At 39.8% G+C, this 20,794-nt stretch overlaps 1 protein-coding gene across 1 annotated transcript in view; it reads left to right on the top strand.

Annotated features, from left to right (window-relative positions):
* The window catches only part of Mct1 (Monocarboxylate transporter 1), a 269,013-nt gene extending 248,525 nt beyond the window's left edge, over positions 1-20,488 (top strand). Inside the window, exons 10-12 of the mRNA XM_069323794.1 lie at positions 2,668-2,833; positions 4,117-4,317; positions 19,558-20,488. Coding sequence (XP_069179895.1) covers positions 2,668-2,833; positions 4,117-4,317; positions 19,558-19,715 — 525 coding nt within the window. The 3' untranslated portion in view covers positions 19,716-20,488. The remainder of the gene's footprint in view (positions 1-2,667; positions 2,834-4,116; positions 4,318-19,557) is intronic.
* The last annotated feature ends 306 nt before the right edge of the window (positions 20,489-20,794 follow it).

The raw sequence follows: 20,794 nt of genomic DNA on the forward strand, positions 1-20,794 counted from the left end.
AACGGCGGTCACTCCGCGTTACTTTTTGACTCATAATAGCTACTTAGTGGTTCGTTATAGTGAACAAAACATGCAGATACTTATATATAACCTGTGCTTATAATGTAATAACCGACAAAGTATTTGTTCACTGATTGATGAACATAATTGAATCAACAATATGCACACCATATTTTTGAGTACAGCAATGATTCACTCATTTTATTATATAAATATACTACACACTATTGAATAATATTACAGCAAAAAAAGTATGAAAAATCAATCAGAGACATTGAAATAATTCGGTAATTATCTCTTTGTGGCAACTCCGGCCTGACAGCTTGCGAGCAACAGACCGCCTGGGACGCACGCTGAGTCAGCGCCTATAATTTGCCAGACTTCCCCACCCTATAGCGGGCAATATATGCCACTTACGATTTTTTTATTATTTTTCCCGTGATCAGTGAACACAAATTAACAGGTTAGGAAGAAAAAATAATTTTTTTTTTTCAAAATGACATGCGCCTGTGGGGATGACAGGATATTAAACCCCGAGCATGTTAAGGGTTAAACATCATGTTATTTGTTGTGGTCTATTGAAAGACTTGATTAACATCAGATTGGAGGTTTGCTGTATCCTCTATTGTCTACTTTCATGAAAATCCTAGTGTCATCTGCAAAGAATGGTATAGTACTATAGTTTATATCCTGATATGAGTATGAGAAAAAGTGCTGGAGTAAGCACAGTACTCTGGGGGGACTGAGCTTTTCACAGTGGATGATCCAGATTTTGCTTTGTTTACTAATTACATTTTGGGTTCTGTTCATTATGAAGTAAAAGATCCATCTCTTTACTTTGACAGTAATTCCTTTTGTGCACATTTTGTGTGCAATAACACAATGGTCACATTTGTTGAATGCTTTTGCAAAATCGTTATATATATTACATCAACTTTTTGCTTGTCTTCCATGGCATTGTCTTTGAGTGTCATAGTGATCCAGCAGTTGTAAGAGACAGGAGTGTCCTGTCTTGAACCCATGTTGCCCAGGGTTATGTAGACACTGTGATTTCATGTGTTATGTGATCTTACTTCATAGCATTCTTTAAAAAAAAATTTATGTGTGATGTTCGAGCTATTGGTCTGTAATTTTTTGCCTCTGCATTACTACCTCCGTTGTGAAGTGGCGCGATCTCCGCTGTTTGAAGTATGTCAGGGATAACACCAGTATCTAGGCTCCCTTTCCAAAAGATATTTAGGGCCTATGATAGTGGTTTTTGCAATTCTTGAATATAGAATTGCAGGAGTTTGGGCCTGGTACAGCATGCATGGGGCCCAAGAATGGCTAGCACTTGGCTTGAAGCTGCAGGGCTTGCCCACACCTGGTGGATCAAACCACATCTGGTAGAACCTCAGCAAGATGACTTCAAAGGGCCACTGGGGAGTCTTCCATAGAAATAAAGGTTTGACATTTTACATCAAATGCTGCAAATATATGTTTCATTGGAGAAAGGTAGTTTGTCCTCACAGTAGAGATTCCTATAAATTTTGTTATTTTGTTATTTGTTCATATAAAAGAAGATACTGGTGGTTATTAATGTACATAACAGCCTACTGTATCTCTGTCTACTGTATCAGTCACCAACATACATCTGTTGATGACTGAATAGTAAATTACTGCAAAGCCACTAGCACATATACAAAGAAACCAACCCTGAAAGAAGATGGGTAGGAGAGATAAACTTCCTATATAAAGATTCCTGAGTGAAATGAATGGTTACAAGCGCCCATGGCAATATATTGGGGCAGCTAGTGGACAAGTCTACTCTATGGCCTAGATTGATCTATCATGCCGATCCCACTAGCTCTGCCTCCCTACCCTGCAAAAGATAGTGTAGTGTACAAAATAGGCTTCCTACTTTCCCCCAAAAAATCTATTGCCCTGATCAAAGGTGCTTATTTTTTGTGGACTAGTCCCCCAGTAAGGTCAAAGTGCTCACTCACAGGTCAGGGACCAAAACAAACTGTGAGACAGGAATGTATATCTTGGTAAACTGTCAGCAGGTGAAGAAACACACACTTATACAAGGGCAGGTCTGTATTTGATAATGTTTTGCTTAAATGTGAGTTTTATGAAGCTCGCACATGAGTCAAACACGGTCAGATGAAGCCAGGTGCCTTATTTAGTCAAGATATGTATTTTATTCAGTAATTGGTTGGAAAAATATTTATGAATAAATATAATTTTTACAAAAAAGTTAGTGTTTTAATACTCCAGAAAGTAACTGAAATTAATTAGGAAACTAAACAATGCCTGCTCAACATGAATCAAAGTTAGACCTATTTGGCTGGTAGACTAGTATGATAAACAGTAAACATATTCGTTAAGAAATGTGGTTAACAAATACATTTCAGTCCCAATTGATAATGGTCAATGACAAACCAATTGGTCATAATGTTTTCACATCTCTGGAGTGTGCATTTACTGTCTGTTTTAATTTACAGGTAACACAATGCAAATGTTTAATATCCTTAACCCTTTTCTCTTACAGTACTTTTCCATCCACTTCGGCCGAATTTCTCAGCACCGCTTAAAAGCATGGAAATGAGGTAATGATCATCATCATGATTTTTGTTTTCATAAAATTAGATTTTATAGTGAAATGCATGTTCTTTCTGTCTTCAGGATCGTGCTAGACACCTAGGCATCCCTGACAGCCAGTCATCATTCTTGTTGGCTGTGGTAGGAATATCCAACACCGTGAGTCGAATTCTCCTCGGCTACATTTCTGACCAGGCGTGGGTGAACCGCCTCTACCTCTACAATGTGTCCCTCACTCTGTGTGGTATTGGTTAGTACTCAAACATAACGAGCGCACACATCTAAGGTGTAGCAGAGTGTTGTTCGTTGGGTTGTACAAATAACAGAGACATTGTTGGCATATTTACATGTAGAATGTTTATTCATAAGCGAGTTATACAAATCATTACAGATGTGGCTTGAGTGAGTTGGTGTACAGCCGTACAAAATGTATAACTTACAATTAGTGCAGTGATGCTTATATTGTTAAAACCTGGAGCATAAAATCAGAAAGATTAGAAGACAATTTGCATGACAGCTTACAAAGTAAAACAGTTTGAGGTGGTACTGCAAGCACTGGGTGAAGTATGACAAGAACTAGGCAAAGATATAGCATGTGCAACAAAAATATATCACAGAACATAGAAGAACTGAGAGAGGCTGCATTAGGGCCAGTAATGTGGTATATATGATACATCATATTACTGTTTATATAACAATAAATTAAGGAAGAATTTGCCAAAGAGTAATGATATGAAATATGCAGTTTGAGCGAATAAATAAAAAGAAGAGTTAAATATTTTAATCATTTAAAATAAATCAGAATTTCCTTAATTTTGGATTGTGTTGTAAAAAAAATGCTTCCCTGTTGAGGAAGTTAAACTTTCACATAGAACAAGTCTATTCTGATATTTAAAGAAATTTTGTTGAAATGCTAAAATTAGCTAATTTTGCATTTAGCATAGTCTACCATAGAAGAATTGTTACACTTTGTCTATAAATTGTTAAATATTATTTTTGTTTATGGCCTGATCTCAGTCACCCCTTTCATTACCAAGTATGTAATAACTGGGGGGGGGGGTTTAGTCACAGTTGCTCAGGTGACAGAAGCCACATCTTTACTATGCACTATCTTTATCACTGTAATGATATTTAACTACTCACAATCATAATAACTGTAATGATATTTAACTACTCACAATCATAATAACTGTAATGATATTTAACTACTCACAATCATAATAACTGTAATCATCTTCACTACATACATCTTCACTATTATGGAACATGCAATAGGAGAAAATAGGCCACACACAACCTAAAAATTATTTAAAAACACTTTAACTGTTAAACGATGCAACTATTAAATGCTGACATCCCCATTTTATACATTTTGATGCAGATTATGAAAATCTAACATTATTTCATATACGGTATTTAAATCATAAATTTTATTCACGAGTTCTATCAGGAGTAATTGATTAGTTACTATATATTCAAGTTTTACTAAGGACACAAAAAGCATTAAACCTTAAATAACATTTCTGCCAACAGGGACATGTGTGAGTATATGGTTCAACACTTATTCATCACAAATCTTCTATGCAGCAGTATTTGGCTCCACGTCTGGAGCATATGTAGGACTTACTTCTGTTGTCTTAGTCGACTTGCTGGGCATGGAAAGATTGACTAATGCCTTTGGACTCCTCCTCATGTTCCAGGGCATTGCATCTGTCATTGGCCCTCCAATGTGTGGTAAGAATCAAAAGTTTTTACAAATTGAGTTTTATTTATTTTGTTTAGCTTTCTAACTGCAAGGATATATGCAGTGGTGGAATTCTAAACTTTTAATAATCAGTTTTCCTTAGTTAAAAACTGAAAAGAATTATTGAAATTTGTTGTCGTTGGTGCTGCATGTGGCAGCAAAAAGGAGGCCTCATAACCTAGATAATCCAGGCTTAGTGGTGACTGCACACAGGCTTGTGAGGAAGGTAACACAGGGCACCTTGCACTAGTCTAATTAAATAATTAAAAAATCAGATAAAACTTGTTGTTGCTTCATTATGGGGGCTAATATTTAATATGTTCAGAAACACAGACCATAATTAGACTCTGTTGTGTTTAGGCTCGCAACAAAGACTGAAGCCATCCCTGAAATGTCCTCCACTGGTGTAAAACAATGTTCCCACACATGCTCTACCGTGTGCCAACATCTGACAACAGTAAGCTGTGACATACTGTGTCAGTACATTCACCAAAGCTTTGTTTTGTTTACATAATATTAAATTGGAACTAGAAAATATTTGTACAATTTTTAACCAATGTTTTTTATAAAATTCAATTTCATAAAAAAAAAAAAAATCGTGTATTGACTGAAAGGATTTAGGACCGGTTCACCAAACTCAGGAAATTTTTAGGAATCTAGTAGGGCAAAACAGCTGGATCCCACCACTGGATATATGGCAATTGTAGATGCTTCTTTTATGAAAGACATAGAACACTTTTTCTCCAAGTTTGAGAAACAAATGATGATGGTAAGCTGAAAACTATATTGTGTTGTAATCATGTATAACTGCATTTCTCAGTCTATTTGTTCCATTTGTCCTCTTGTTCTTACCTTATATGCCACCTTTCCTTCAGGGATGGGGAACTAATGGTCAAGGTAAGCCACACGTTATATTGTCATAGAGTTTACCTACAGTATTACTATCAGTGTTGAACTTTTCCTTGCTCCATTTGTACTCTTACTCTTACCCTTCTCTGTCACTTATGTATTCATATCTTGAGAATATTGATCTATCCTCCAGGGATGGGAAACAAATGCTCAAGGTAAGCTGGAAGCTGTGCTGGCTTACAACTTGTGTAATTATTCATATTCCACAGATTCCTTATTCTTTTTCATTTACTCCTAACTTAGTTACCTTGTGTATTACAAGCACATGCCCTTCCTTCAAGGATGGCCAGTTAATGCTGATGTATTAGAATCTTTCCTTGTTACCTTATAGTCTATATCTTAGCAACTTTAGCCAAATATGGCATTAAATTTTCTAGTTAATTTCCACTTCATTTGGCCTCCATCTATTTTATTTTCTATCTTTTTTTCTGTGGAGAGCCCCTTTGGCTCTCCGAAGCTATACTGGGCTGATGTGTATATATTAGACCATGGCAACAGTCAATCGATGTTGCCATGGTGAGTTCTAGCCTACCGGGGACCACGAGCCAGATCCTGGCCCCTTCAGAGAGGTATGATGAGCAATGGCATATAGACACCCTCATGTAGTTGGAAGCAGTCTATGTCTGCCATCTACCAGGTCAGGCACCCAAAAAGGTAGGAATCCCAAAACAAACTACTGTACAGCTGGTTAAAAATTGCAAACCGAAGTCGAACGAGTAAGCAGAACTCCCCAATCAGAAAACAAGCAAGCAAACAAGCATTACATCACCACAGCCGCCATGCCGCTGTCTATGCAGCTCCTCTCTTCCCAGGAGGCAGAAGAGGGGGAGACCCAGGCCTCCTGTGCTGGCTACCCAACCCAGTTCTGAGGCTGTTGTGTTGAGTGTTGGTCGATTGACTCTGGCTCCATCCTTTGAGCAGTGCTGTGCCTTATGGTGTTCTTCTGCTGTGTGGTGGTGTGCGAGCCAAGTGTAATCCATGAAGTACTGGGGCTGCATGCATCTAGGGTCACCTTCCCTAGATGTCTTGTAAGTACTGCCCCTTGCAGTTTGGGGTTACCTTCCACAAACTGTTCAGAGACTACCTCTGCAGGGTTCTTTTGCAGCTAGGTGATCGCCCGCCCTTGGGGTTAGCTGGATTTTTTCCTACCACTGTTTGGCCTTTTGTATGAGGTAGTAGCGTCGCTGGCTAGGACACGAGGTACTGTGCAGCTGTTTTATAATACGCATAGTGGCCGGTTCTGTTCCTCCTGGATATGTTGTGCTTTTGCAAGGTGTTTCTTTTCTTTTGTTTTGCTTTACCTGATGGGGGTCTGCCTGGTGTGGCTGTAGGACCACTAATATTATTTTGGTGGCCCTCTGCTAGGTCCCCGTGATTGCACACGTTGCAGAGGTTCAACTTTTATTATTTTTTTTGGTAGTTCTGGAATAACCAGTTAGCAGTATCTTGCCTGGGCTTCCCTTAGCAGTCAGCCTAAGGGCCCTGGAAAACTCCACTGGGGCGCATTGGTCCAGTGGATGCGTCCTCAGAGTCCCATCTCGCTTCGTGCTAGTCTGAAGGTTGCTCTGACTTCTTGTCTCAGGGGTAATACTCACCATCTTTGCCTCTGCCATGCTGCTTGTTGGGTCAATGACACTTTTGACCCAGAGTCCTGTGAGTGATGCTCTTTGCTTGTACTCCAGTTCACCCAATCCTCTGATACTGATATTCGGGTGCAGGCAGTTTCTGCATAACGTGCAATGTTAAGGTTGCTGCAACACGCTAGGTTAGGTTGGTTTCCCTGCTGTAGTTCAGTTTGTCATGTTCATCCTCCCCTCCCCGCTCCCGACTCCCAAATGTCTGACGAGTTCGGAGTCGGGGCAGGGCTTTCTTGGTGGTGAGACTTGGGCAGCTTTGGGGACTGCCCCTTCCAGATCGGCGGTGGAGGCATTCGACCCTGTTCCTCCTGCCGGGGCCTTCAGGTCATGCCAGTGGATCCCCCTTCTTCCCTGCTTTTCTGGGGGACTCTGCCTTTTTCCCAGAGGCAGAGGGTTTAGAGGATGACTCTACCCCAGGTCCTGATGTGGGGGATCCTGGGGCTGGGGAGAAGTTGACATGGGGAGGCCTTGGGCTCCCATTTGACCCCGCTTGGGTGTTGGTACCCTCGGCGCAGGACTTGTTGTTTTGGGAGGAGGGGGGGGTTTTCCTATCCCCCCCTCCCTGTACCTGTATGAGTTTGATATGGGTTCAGCTCCTCCTCAGGTTCAATTCTGGATTCCCTTTGATTCCTCGGTTCCCTCTTTCTGAAGGTTTTCGGCTTCCTGCATCCCACCTAGGTAGGTGCAGGAGGCCATTGCAGCTTACCTCCTGTGAAAATTACGCCTCGATAATGGATCTTTCTTCTTTTGGGTTTGGCTCCTCTTCTCCTTACTGGGTGTGTTACGAGGTGCCAAGAGTCGTCCTGGCTGGCAGCCTGCCCTTTCTTTTGTTGGGAGCATGGCATGCATTCTGTCGGGCCCGCACGCTTGACTGGCGGGTGTTGACTACAGTTGTTCAGGTTTACCTGGGGGGCTAGTTGGAGCACCTCAATACTTGTTCGCCCCTTTGCTTCCTCATGATGCCGGCCAGGTGCAGCTTCTTGTGCAGGTTCCCTCCCTTTCGATGTCCCTGGTGGCCGAGGATTAGCATGCCCGTGGGCATTTGGCTTCGGTCTTGCGCTTCTTTTCCGTGCTGGAACTGTCTTTGGACACGGTCAAGGAGGATGTGGAGGAGCTGCTTTCCGGGCCAGCATCTGGTGCGCTTGCCTCAGCGGCTTGGGTGTCGGCTGCCTTGTTGAAGTTGTTTGCACCGATTCTGAAGGAAAAAGTGTCTCTTCTCTGCTTCTTGCCTCACAGGCCGACAGGTGGTGCTCGTCCATTCTTTGGAATCTGCTTGGGCCCTGGCTCTTAGATTTTCAGTCTGTTGCTGTTTGCAGAGTATGCGGTGGTGTATTTTCTGCAAGCAGCTTCATTTAGTTGCTGGCCTATGTCAGACTTGTTGGTTCTCCGTTGGGGGCAGTAAGGGTACTGCCCGGAAGAGTCGTGCCAGGGCTCGGGGTTCCTTCGGTCGTTGTAAGCCAGTAATGCCAGATTTGGGGACAGCCCCTCCTGCAGAGCCGTCGGGCATCTAATCGGCACAGTGCTCGCTCTGAGTGTCACTTGGGCTCTCGTAAAGGTCGTTGGCCCTTTTACGGTTGCCCCTGTTGACAGGGCGATGGTGGGAGGCTCACGCTGTTTGCTCTTGCCTGGTCCCACAATTTGTGGGCATTTTGGGGCGCAGTCTCTGGCCTGCGGTGGCATTAGGTGGCTCTTCCTCCTTCGGGGGGTTAAGGGGGCTGGTGTGGCAGGCCTCTTCCTCTGCACTCTGTTGGGTCATCCTGGAATCGGTGCACATGGGCATGGTTGAAACAATGGCATCCCTCAGGTGGGTTTCCTGTCTGTTTCCAGTTCTGAAACGGGACTGTGCGGTTCTGAGGTTCATTCTGGACTTGTCCCGTCTGAACCCCTGGGTTTTTTGCCCCCTCCTTTTGGATGACGACTCTGTCCTAGGTCCAGCTGCTTTAGAAGCTGAGCACTTGGATGGTGTCCATGGTCCTCCTGGATGCGTATTGGCACGTCCTGATTCATCCAGGGTTCAGGGACTGGCTCTGTTTTGTCTTGGAGTGACACGCTTACCACTTTCATTGCCTTCTATTCGGCTTGCATTTGGCATCTCACATTTTTACACACCTTACCCAGGTCGTGGTGACCCGTTTGCATCTGTTAGGGGTTCAGATTCTGGCTTAACTGACCGACCGACTGGCTGGTCTGGGCTTCCAGCCGGTCTGCGTGTCTTCTTGCCACGGATTTGGTTCTTTCCTAGCTCGCTGGGTTCAGGTTCTTGGGGAACTGGAGGAAGTCCCATTTGTTTCCCTCTCAGATTCGGACTTGGCTGGATCTTGGGTGGTACTCTTGGACCGCTTCCTTGTCTCTTGCTCCAGTGGCGTTGCTGTGCCTGGCAGTCCCACCTTCAGACGTTTTTGGAGGGCACCCGGGTCACTCGTCAATTGATCAAGCAGCTGTGTGGAAGTCTGAACTTCGCCATGCTGGTTTACCCGTCAGTCTATCCATTGCACCCTTTAACTCTTAAGCTGCACATGGCGTGTATATACGACAGGACCCGATGGTATTATAAGTTAAAGTTCTAAAACTTGCTCTAACGCATTCCAATTTTTTGTGCATAATCTACTAGGCAAACGCTCCAACTTTGTCAAAATGACACCAACGTAACTTGAAAAACAAGAAAATTAAAAATAATTATAAAAATTAATATTGAAAATTTCAGATTTTAAGATCAACTGCAAAAATATTAAATATCACCAATTATTCATTGTTAGTATACTCTCAGAATAGTATATGATCTTCATTTTAATAGATTTAGAATATAGATTTTCAGTTTAGTTTCTGTAAAATAAATTGTCAATATGGCATTTGAAATATGCACCAAATTCAGACAACAAAATTTATAACTCCAAACATTTAGGGTTTATAAAAAAATCCATTCTAATAGAATTGTAGAACAGACAGCTGAGCACACTATATGTAAAAATGGTGAGAATCGGTCAGAAACTGGATGTTTTGAAGTTGACTCAAAGTTGAAACTCTAGATTTAGAGATAATTGAAGTTGAAGTTATCGACAATGTATAAGGTAATTCTAATTCATTAACCCTTGTGTTGCTAAGGGCTATTTGGCCATTATCACCCACAGGCGCAGAACAAAAAAAAAAATTCTTCTAAACCTGTTAATTTGTGTTCTCAGATCACGGAAAAAATAATAAAAAAAAACCTAAGTGGCATATTTTGCCCGCTATAGGGCGGGGAAGTCTGGCAAAAAAAAAAAAAAGAGGCGCTGACTCAGCGTGCATCTGAGGTGGTCTGTTCAGCCCCAGCTGTCAGGCAGGAGTGGCCACAAAGAGATAATTACCTAATTATTTCAATGACTCTGATTTTTCTTCGTTTTTGGCTGTAATATTATTCATTAGTGTGTAGTGTGATATATTTACACAATGTGTGAATCATCGCTGTACTCAAAATTATGGTGTGCATATTATTGATTCAAATACAGTGGTGCCTCGGATTACAAGCTTTCCTGTTTACGAGTTTTTCGGGTTACGAGCAGGATTTGCTCGGAAAATTTACATCGGAATATGAGTGTTGCCTCAGAATATGAGTGTGTTGATACGCGTACAGGCTGACCTAGCACGTGGTGGCACGGCGATCGCCCCTCAGTTTACCAGAGCCTTGCGGCGGCACTGCCTTAGTTCACTCTAGGTCACTCACAACGATCTTTGTCACCAGTGGTTACCTGATACCAGTCTGTTTCGCTCTGGTGATTTTGTCACTATAGGCTTCTGAACAATATATTCACAATCGTGATTCTGAGCGAGTGTGGGTATATCGAAAAGACGCCGAGTTAACTTGACGGTGAGGAATGGACGGTGTTCAGTCTATTGGCCGATAGATAGAACAGGACACGTCCTCTATGCAAGAGCTTCCTCACGAGAATGCTTTGCAAGGGCTGCCGGGCATCTCGTGGCACACAACACAAAAGGTTACAATTTGACCAATAGCATTGCAGCAAATAGGCGGGAACCAATCATATTGATCGTTTCCTGATCAGTAGAAGAGGTGACGTCATGAACACGTCACGACCACGTCACAGCTGTTATTCTGCATCGCGCCGGTTGACCCCAGAGGTCAGACTGTCGCCTCGCAGGCATCCCCTCTCCTCTCTCACGGTTCGCACCGGCCAATGTACTCACTGACCCTTTGTGGCAAGTATGCTTAACTTCCCTGTATCCACTTCCTGCCTGGACATATGGCGGCCTCCGTATTATAACCGTGTTCCTGGTTAAGTGGGCATTCTGGAGATACCCAACATGCCAGGTCACTATCCAGGGTTAAGAGAGATAGGCTTGTGCACAAGATCAATAATTATTGCTTTGTGGCAGCTCCTGCCTGACAGCTGGCGAGCAACAGATCATCTGGGACGCACGCTGAGTCAGTGCCTGTTTTTTGCTAGACTTCCCCACCCTATAGCGGGCAATATATGCCACGTACGATTTTTTTATTATTTTTCCCATGATCAGAGAACACAAATTAACAGGTTTAGAAGAAAAAAATAATTTTTAATTTTTTATTTATTTTGCTATGCGCCTGTGGGTGACAAATGCTAAATAGCCCGGAGCCACACAAGGGTTAAGGGTTAATTTTCTTGTATGTTTTTAATAAACATTGTTTGGCATTCGTACTTGAATATGTGAAAGTTCTAGGTCAATATGTGTTGGAATGAAGTCTAGAAAACTAACCCCTCCCAAAAACTAAATATTGGGATAATTATAATTATTTAGGGGATAAAGATGTATGCTTTATATAAATGAAAAGCCCAAATCTGGTCCCTAATCAGCAAAACAACCTAAAGAGATGAAGAAAATAGAATTTTAAATTTGTGAAAAAAATCAGCCAAAAAAAATTCAAAGTCCCAAGTTCACCCAGTTATGACTGACTTATTTGTTGACCAATTTAATTCTATCTTGACATAGTTAGGGACGGGTATGCACTCTCCACGATGTAGAGGTTACAACAACATCAGATAATAAACAAAAAGAAAAAAAACAAAAATAAACAAAAAAATCTCCACTAAAAAAATTTGTGGACATTGGTGAAAGTAACAGATATTACAACTGGACAATGTATTTGTATGATGTATAACAAAATAGAGCATAATAACATACTTACTCATTATTATTGGTGTTATTATGTATTACTCAGCAATGCTATAAAGGCATCAGCTGCATATCCACTTTGTGGACACTTCTAACTATTTTTCTTCTTCTTTATGCATTGGACAAGTGCTTTCATCTCTTTATTATTGCATTATCCCTCAGTTCCAGTTAATAGGAGCTGTTCTCCTTATCAACAAAATATTCTTCTATTTAAACAAATTTGTCTAAAATCCATTACTGAAAATATTGGGATGAAACTTTCACAATGCTGAAGCCAATAAGCTGGAGATTTGTTTAACATTTAATATTAATTTTCACATAATTCAAATATTTTTTTACCCAGCCCGAGGTTATACTCCCCATTTATAGCCCAGGCTGTAGCAGTGTAAGGGTTAAGGGTTATAGGGTTATATAGTTAATACACATATAGCTGGGGTGAGTAACTGTTGCAGAACGGCGCACCACAGCTATGTATGGTTGGGAGTATCACGTAAGATTTAAAAGTCCTGCAGCTACACGGGGTTCACATCATCTTCTTCAGGGCTCTTATAAACAGACACCATTTAAAAAAATAATTGTGAGCAACATTCCCAGATGTGAGAGCCTCAGTACTAGGTGAGCAACCAAGGCTGGCACACGCAGCATGAGCTAACAGCACTGCTGTTCAGCTTGTGACCACAGCATTGCCTAAGTATGTCATAATATATATTTAACTGGTATTATTTAGCCTTGATAATATTACAGAATAGCTTGACTGTGATAAAGACTATGTACAATGTTCACAGCGCTAGCCACAACACACTGCCATTGTTTCGTCCATCTAAGAATCTTTAAATGACTTCTCATGTTTCTTTACAAAATTAACTTTGTGGAGAATTATTCATTTACAGGATTTAGTGACCAGGATTCTGATAATAGCAGGATTGTGGTGAGAATTATCAATGTACAAAGTATGGTGGGAGAAGTAATCTTGGTGAGGGAGGGAGGGAGAGGTGGCGTCGTCTGCTGATTGTGTGGCAACTTGGTATTGTCTGGACTCACCATACCCGTTTAGTGGTTTGCAATGGTGAACACAAATGTAGATACTTATATATAACATGTGTATAGAGTGTAATAACAGCAAAAGGAGTATGTTGGGAGGAGCCATTTTGGTGAGGGAGGTGTTGGTGAGGGAGGGAGTGATGCTGTCATCTGCTGGCTTCTGTGTGACTTGTCATGCAGTTTTTTGTGGCCACTATGTTATTTGCATACCATACCAGCTTAGTTGTACAGTTATGGTGAACAAAGCATTTGAATACTTATATATAACATGTGTGTATATAGTGTGATAAAACCACAAGCAGTATTATGGGAGGAGGAATGTTGGCAAGTTAGGTGTTGAAGGAGTGAGGGAGGTAGCGTCTGCTGGCTGAGTGTGGCAGCCCACTCTTGTTGTTTACACTCATCATACCAACTTAGTAATTAACTATGGTGAACAAAACATGGAGATAGTTATATATAACCTGTGTGTATATAGTGTAATAACAGCAAAACTATTTGTTGATTGTTTTTATGAACACAATAATTAAATCACTAATATGCACACAATACTTTTGAGTATAACGATGGTTCACACATTTTATTATATAAATATATTACACTACACACTATTGAGTGATATTACTGCAAAAAAAAATTAGAAAAAATCAATCAGAGACATTGCAATAATTAGGCAATATCATCTTTGTGGAAACTCCTACCTGACAGCGCAGGTGGAGGAGACCAGTATGGGACGCTTTTTCTGTCAGCACCTCAATTTTGCCAGACTTCCTCACCCTATTGGGGCCAAAATATGTCACCTATGATTTTTTTTTTTTTTTGTATCCTCTGTGATCAGGGAACACAAATAAACGCTTTTATAAGACAATTTTTTTTTCTCTCTTGTGCCTGGGCGTGTTGCAGGCTAGAATTGCAAACACCTCCTAGGGGCTATAGGCCATTGCTCCTCGTGCCTCTCTGAGGGGGGCCAGGTTCTGGCTTATGGTCTCCGGTAGGCTAGAACTCCATCGATTGATTGTTGCCATGATCTTATATATAACCATCAGCCCGGTATAGTTCCGGGGAGCCTCCGGATCTCGCCCAGAAAATGACGTTTCATTATATTCACTACTGTTTTTTTTCTGTTCAGTTGCATCATATGTGGATTCACACTTTCTTTCCATCCATGCAGAAAGATGCTTAAGTTTCTTTTATTGTCCTTACCTTTGTTTTACACATTGATAACCTCATACTAATTACTAAATACTGTACCAATCCCTATGTGGGACAAGTTCAGTGTTCACAACAATGTCTTGAGTCATTCGGCTCATCATGTCTGCCCCTCCAATTCCCTGCAGCTGGAAACTTCAGTGCCTCAAAAGAAAATCTTATTCAAATTGACCTACAGTATAAGATAATAGAAGATTATTAATAGATAATAATTATTAATAGATAATAATGACCTACAGAAGATAATGATTATCTTCTTTTGCCATAATAAACACGTATATTGTAAAATGGAATTAATGCCTTCCTATACTGCTTTTTAGAAGACCTTATTAAATTGTGAAGGCTTGCATTGATATTGAAAGGTGAACAGATTTCAGGAAGAGCTGTAGTAATACAGCTTTGCTAGCCACGGGTTATAATGTTATGATCTCCACCTCCTCATATTACCCCTGGTGATGCTGGGAAATGTGTGTTTGTAATTTCATAGCAGTTGTCTGAAATAATCAAGCCTTATTTGATCAAAATTAGGTGTTTAAATTAAGTAAAACATTGAAAATTTGGATGCATGCTGACACCACACATTGCTAATACTCACATGCTAAGATGAACATACTTAAACCCACACTGACATGCCATTACCCACACCCACATGCCAATACACACACCCACATGCCAATACACACACACCCACAAGCCAATATCCACACCCACATACGTATATAAACACGTATATTGTAAAAAGAAATTACAGTGGCACTTCAATTAACGAGTTTAATCCGTTCTGGAACCGAGCACGTTATGTGGAAAACTCGTCTTAAGAAACAAATTTTCCCATTTAAAATAAAGGAAGTAAATTTAATCCATTTCACTCCCAAAAACATCCATACTTGAATGACATTTTATAATGTAAATATAATACTGCACATGTAATTATAAATGTTTTGTTGTACTGTTTTCATGTTTACTTTACCTTATGAAGAGTCGTTGCTGGTTTGAGGGAGACGATAGGGGAGGTGAGAAGGAAGAGAGGGGTTATGGTGTGGAAGGAGAATCCATCTCTGAGTCAGGCGACCTCTCTCTTCATGGGAATTTCACCCCACTAGGACCGGGTTGTAGTTCACTTATCAATTGCTGGCCTTTACTTTTGCAAAGAACGAGTCTATTGACAATTGCTTTTGTCTTTGTTTTAGGATGTCCCTAAAACAAGACAGCAAATTGTCATTAAACATGTTCTCACACTGGGTTGTCACTACTTTATCAGGGTGATGCATTTCAAAGAATGTAGTCGCCTTTTCAAACATTCCCAACACTTCCCTGATCTCACTGGAAGAGGCAGCATCCTCCCTTACCTCCTCATCCCCTTACTAATGGTGCAAATTGTTGATGAGGACCTGTCATACTCCCTTGTGAGATGAGTCACACAGACTCATCGATTGATTGTTGCCATGGTCTTATATATAACCATTAGCCCGGTATAGTTCCGGGGAGCCCATGCCATGAGCGTGGCATGAGCCATGCTCATGCTTTGCTGTAATTTCTTTCTTCAAATCCACAATAATTGTCTCTTTCTTCCTCTTGACAACACTATCTTTAGCAAGCAGCTTCTTTGGCGACATCGAGTGTCACAAATTGTAGTCACAAAACCACAAAAAAAAACAAAGAAAAGCGCAAATAAATGCAGAGGGATGCTTGTCGTGCGCAATACAACAACACTGGCGTCGGAGGCGTCCGAGAATTTGCGAGAACCAGCGAGACGCTAGGAAGCACCATGTAGTTTTGCTTGTTAATAGAGGTGAAGCTCGTCAATTGAGACAAATTTGCTGCGAGTGGCTCGCTCGTTACTTGAAATGCTCGTAGATAGAGCCGCTCGTTAATCGAGGTGCCACTGTAATGCCTTCCTATACTGCTTTTTAGGAGACCTTATTAAATTGAGACGGCCTGCATTGATATTGAAAGGTGAACAGACCAGAGAAAGGCGAGAGTGATGTCAAATAATATATACTGGAGGGCCAGGTCCCAAATCTGCACAGTAAAATAGCACTGTACTGGAGTGAATGATATGGAAGAAAATGCAGAATAGAACCAGTAAAGAACAGGGGTGCCATAGGCACAATCAAAGAACACTATAAACATCAGAGGTCCGCAGATGTTCAATGTCCTCCCAGCGAGCATAAGAAATATTGCCGGGACAACCGTGGACATCTGCATACCACTAGGTCCTGGTTGTGGCTCACTGCTTGATTTTCTCACAACGAAATGATCCATGGAAGATTGTTTTTCCCTTCTTTGCAACATTTGTATATGGTGAGACATCACATTGTCATTGAAAAGATTAATGCAATGGCCTACTACAGCTTTCTCTGGGTACGTCGTTTCAATAAAAGTTTGCATTTCTTCCCACATCTGACACCACTTCCTAATGGTTGTGGAAGGGACATCCTCTTCTGCCTCATCTTCCTCCACTGGAGAAATATCCTCAGCTGCCTCTTCTTGCTGCTCCTTTTGAACGGCTTGGAGTTCTTCGGTGGTCAGTTCTTCGTTGTGTTCGGCCACTAACTTCTCCACATCAGCACCATTCAATTCCAAGCCCATTCTCTCGCCCAGAGTAACAATTTTCTCACAATAGGCACTTCATTTACAGACTAAAGTCTAGTTATAAATATATAAATAAATAAATAAATAAATGTTTATTTAGGTAAGGTACATACATACAAGAGATTTTACAAAGATTGATCGATTTATAGATAGAGCTAGTACATACAATGCCTAAAGCCACTATTACGCAAAGCGTTTCGGGCATGAAAAACATTAATGACTAAAGCTTAATACTAATTGAGTATAAAGAATAAAATCTGTTGAGAACAAATAAAAATAAAGATAAAAAAGGGGGAACATGGCTGAAAAAGCAGCACAAATACAATTAGGTCGAACAAACAGCGTTGTTTAAAAAAAACAGACTTGGGTTGACAATAGAGGGGTAAGGTAGATTACAGGGAATTTATTAAGTAGTGCTTCGTTTTCATCTTAAACTGGTTGAGAGAGGTACAGTCTTTAACATGGTTGGGAAGGTCATTCCACATTCTGGGTCCCTTGATCTGCAGAGCATTTCTAGTTTGATTAAGTCGTACTCTTGGAATATCAAAACTGTATTTATTTCTAGTGTGGTGCTCATGGGTTCTGTTACAACCTTCAATGAAGCTTTTGAGGTCAGGATTGACATTACAGTTCAGCATTTTATATATATATAACACATGAGAGGATGTGCAGTTACTTAATATCTAACATATTGCTTCGTCCCCTATTATCCCCTTGCCTTTTCCTTTATTCTACTTGTCTTTCACCTGACCCCATACTAGTATAAAACTAACGAGATCTGTAATTTCTTATCACTTGAGAATGAAGCATGTAGGTTCAAAACGTTGTGCAATTGTATAATAAGTGTAATATATTCTATAGTTATTCACTTTTTCTTCACCTTGAAACATGACATTTGGAGAACTCCTCTTTCAACTAAACCCTGATGCAAGAAGAATAATAGAGGGATATAAGCCCTAAACCAGAAAATAGTTAATACAGAATATGCCGTCATATTCAATGAGACATACTTATATATTACGTCTGTATATAGTGAACAAAAGCAAAAACAGTATGATGGGAGGAGAAATGTTTGCGAGTGAGATGTTGGTGAGGGAGGGAAGGTGGTGGTGTTTGCTGGCTGGTGTGTGGCGGCCACTCATTTTTGTTTTGACTCACCATACCAACTTAGTGGTTTGTTATGGTGATCAAAATATGCAGATACTTATATATAACCTGTGTGTATATAGTGTAATAACAGCAAAACTATTTGTTTATTGTTTTATGAACATAATAGTTGAATCAATAATGTGTACAGCATACTTTTGAGTATAGTGATGGTTCACACATTTTATTATATAAATATATTACACTACACACTATTGAATAATATTACTGCAAAAAAAAAAAAGAGACATTGAAATAATTATGTAATAATATCTTTGTTGCAACTTCCGCCTGACAGCTTGGACGGAGCTGACCGAATCTGACAATTACTTTGTCAACGCCTCAATTTTGCCACACTTCCTCGCCCTATTGAGGCAAAAACACGTCACCTACATTTACAACAGCAACAACAACAACCCACCTCCCCCCCCCAGTGGTCAGGGAACACCAAATCGACACTTTTATAAAACGAAAAAAAAAATTATTTCTTGCGCACAGCAGCATTGCCGGCTATTAAGTAGCAGCTTAAGGGTTAGGGAGTAATGGAGCATGATTGTTCAGAGGATAATATTTCTTCCATAACTTTATTTTACATTCATATTTTAAAATATGGGCACAAAAGATCAAGTGATGCAGAATGTGACATTTTAACAGGTGTTGAGTAAGTAGGCCATAAAAAAAAACATTTTTAAGCTGATTTGGTATTGATAAACTACTGTATAAATATACTAAAGAGAGACATGTAATGCATGGATGTTCAAGGCTTACCCTTTTAGGAATGTGCGAAACAAATTAAACTTTTTGTTTGAGGTTTACAACAAACATTGAAAGTTGTGAAAATATAATCATTTTGATTTCATGTTACTAATATCAGATAAACCCAGGTAGTCTAATATCCTTGCAAATAAAATAAAATAAAATAAAATAAAATAAAATAAAATAAAATAAAATAAAATAAAATGTTTATTTAGGTATAAGTATGTACATACATTCAAGATGAGTTACAAACAGAATGTTGGAGTTCTAGATAGAGCTAGTACATACTATGCCTAAAGCCACTTATATGCACTGTGTTTCAGGCAAGATGTGGGGGAAAAACACTTGGAATAAAACATAAAACTAACAAAAAAATTTAAACTTTAATTTTAAAGTTTTGTTAAAACTTTAAAGAAAAAACTTAAAATCTATGAAAAGCACTAACTTTATATTACAAAAGTAATATTCACCATATGCTATTTTATGAGATGTTCTGTATAGTGACTACAAGAAGAGGTAGCGATGCAAGAAGTACATCATATAGTCTACAAGTGCCAGGGGTGAGAGGGGGAGATCATATAACCCAGGTTTTCCAAAATGCTGGCCAGTTTAAGTTGTCAGTACACATACAACCATGAATATATAGAATTATATTAAGGTGATACATAGTTCATACATGCTTAGAAAGCTATGTACATTAACACAGAGGTATCAATGTATAAAAATATTTTGTGGAAACAGCGTCTGCATAAAATTTCAGCACTAACTATGTTCTAAATCAATGTTTGGTTCCAGGTTCTCTCTTCGACATGACTGACTCGTACGACTACAGTTTCCTGCTTGCCGGGAGCATGATTGCTGTGTCTGGCCTTATGCTCTTCTTTATCCCTTGCATCTGGCGTGTGCAGGCCCGCAAGCTGGCCAAGCAGGCTTCTACCAATTCTCATAAATAATACTATCTGCAGTATGTGTGGCAAACAGTGAACTGAATATTACTTTAATATCCTGTTTTTGTCCTGGTTATCTGGTGTGTGAGATGTGCTTTGATTATCCAGGCTTTGTGATGGTGAGCAAGACCCTCTCAATTATAACTGAAACAAACACTTAATTTCAGTGTCAATTTATATGATAGAACACTTTGTACTGAATTGACTTGTATCACTGAAATGAATGAATATTGGAAAAGTGCTAATTCATATTACTTTTATTAGTAAAGATTTAGTATGGTTCCGTGGCACAAATAAGACTTGCTGCCTATGAGAAAATAATTAGGGTAACAAGAAGCTATGCAAATAGGAACACTTCTCACAGAACCAAACTGAATCTTCTGGGAGGTGAGAGTTATATATATTAAGACACCACATTTAGTTGAACAAGTAACAGCTAAAAGAATGTCTGTCAGAATTGGATGTTATCTTGGAGGGCTATATTCAAGTACAAGTTTATTATTAGGTAGAGCCTGGCAGCATTTTCAGTCATGAGACAGTTAGCCTGCTAGTGCCAAGCTGTTTTCTCCAAGAGGCCCAAAATGATGCAGAAAACAATTATTTGTCAATACTAGAGTAAGGAATCTGTTTTGTATTATATAAATTTTAATCAGAAATGTTTGAATGAATTGTAATTAGCATAAAATATGTTATATACAACTGATGTTTTTAATGCTATTGTATTTATTACTGATCAGGTCACCTTACTTTTAATACGCTATTAAATTTATCACCCTGAATTTGAACTTTGAAAAATTACATAATACAAAGTAATAAGATTTTATGGGACCAGGTGCTACAGGTTTAGTGCAAAATTACCCAATAGTTAAGTGTCTCCCCTTTGGTAAGATTGTACTGGTGTCGTGTTTCAGAGCTACATGCGTAAGCACATTTAACTTCATTACATATCTTTGAGTAAGTACTCTTCAACTGACTAATCTACTCATTGCCTCCATTGGAAATAAATGAAATAATGCTAAAAGATTTCTTATTTATGTATTTTATATATGAATGCTTACTTTGTGATTATTGCCAGATGAGGGCTG

The sequence above is a fragment of the Procambarus clarkii genome, chromosome 13, assembly GCF_040958095.1.
Source record: "Procambarus clarkii isolate CNS0578487 chromosome 13, FALCON_Pclarkii_2.0, whole genome shotgun sequence".
In the NCBI taxonomy this organism is placed as follows: Eukaryota; Metazoa; Arthropoda; class Malacostraca; order Decapoda; family Cambaridae; genus Procambarus; species Procambarus clarkii.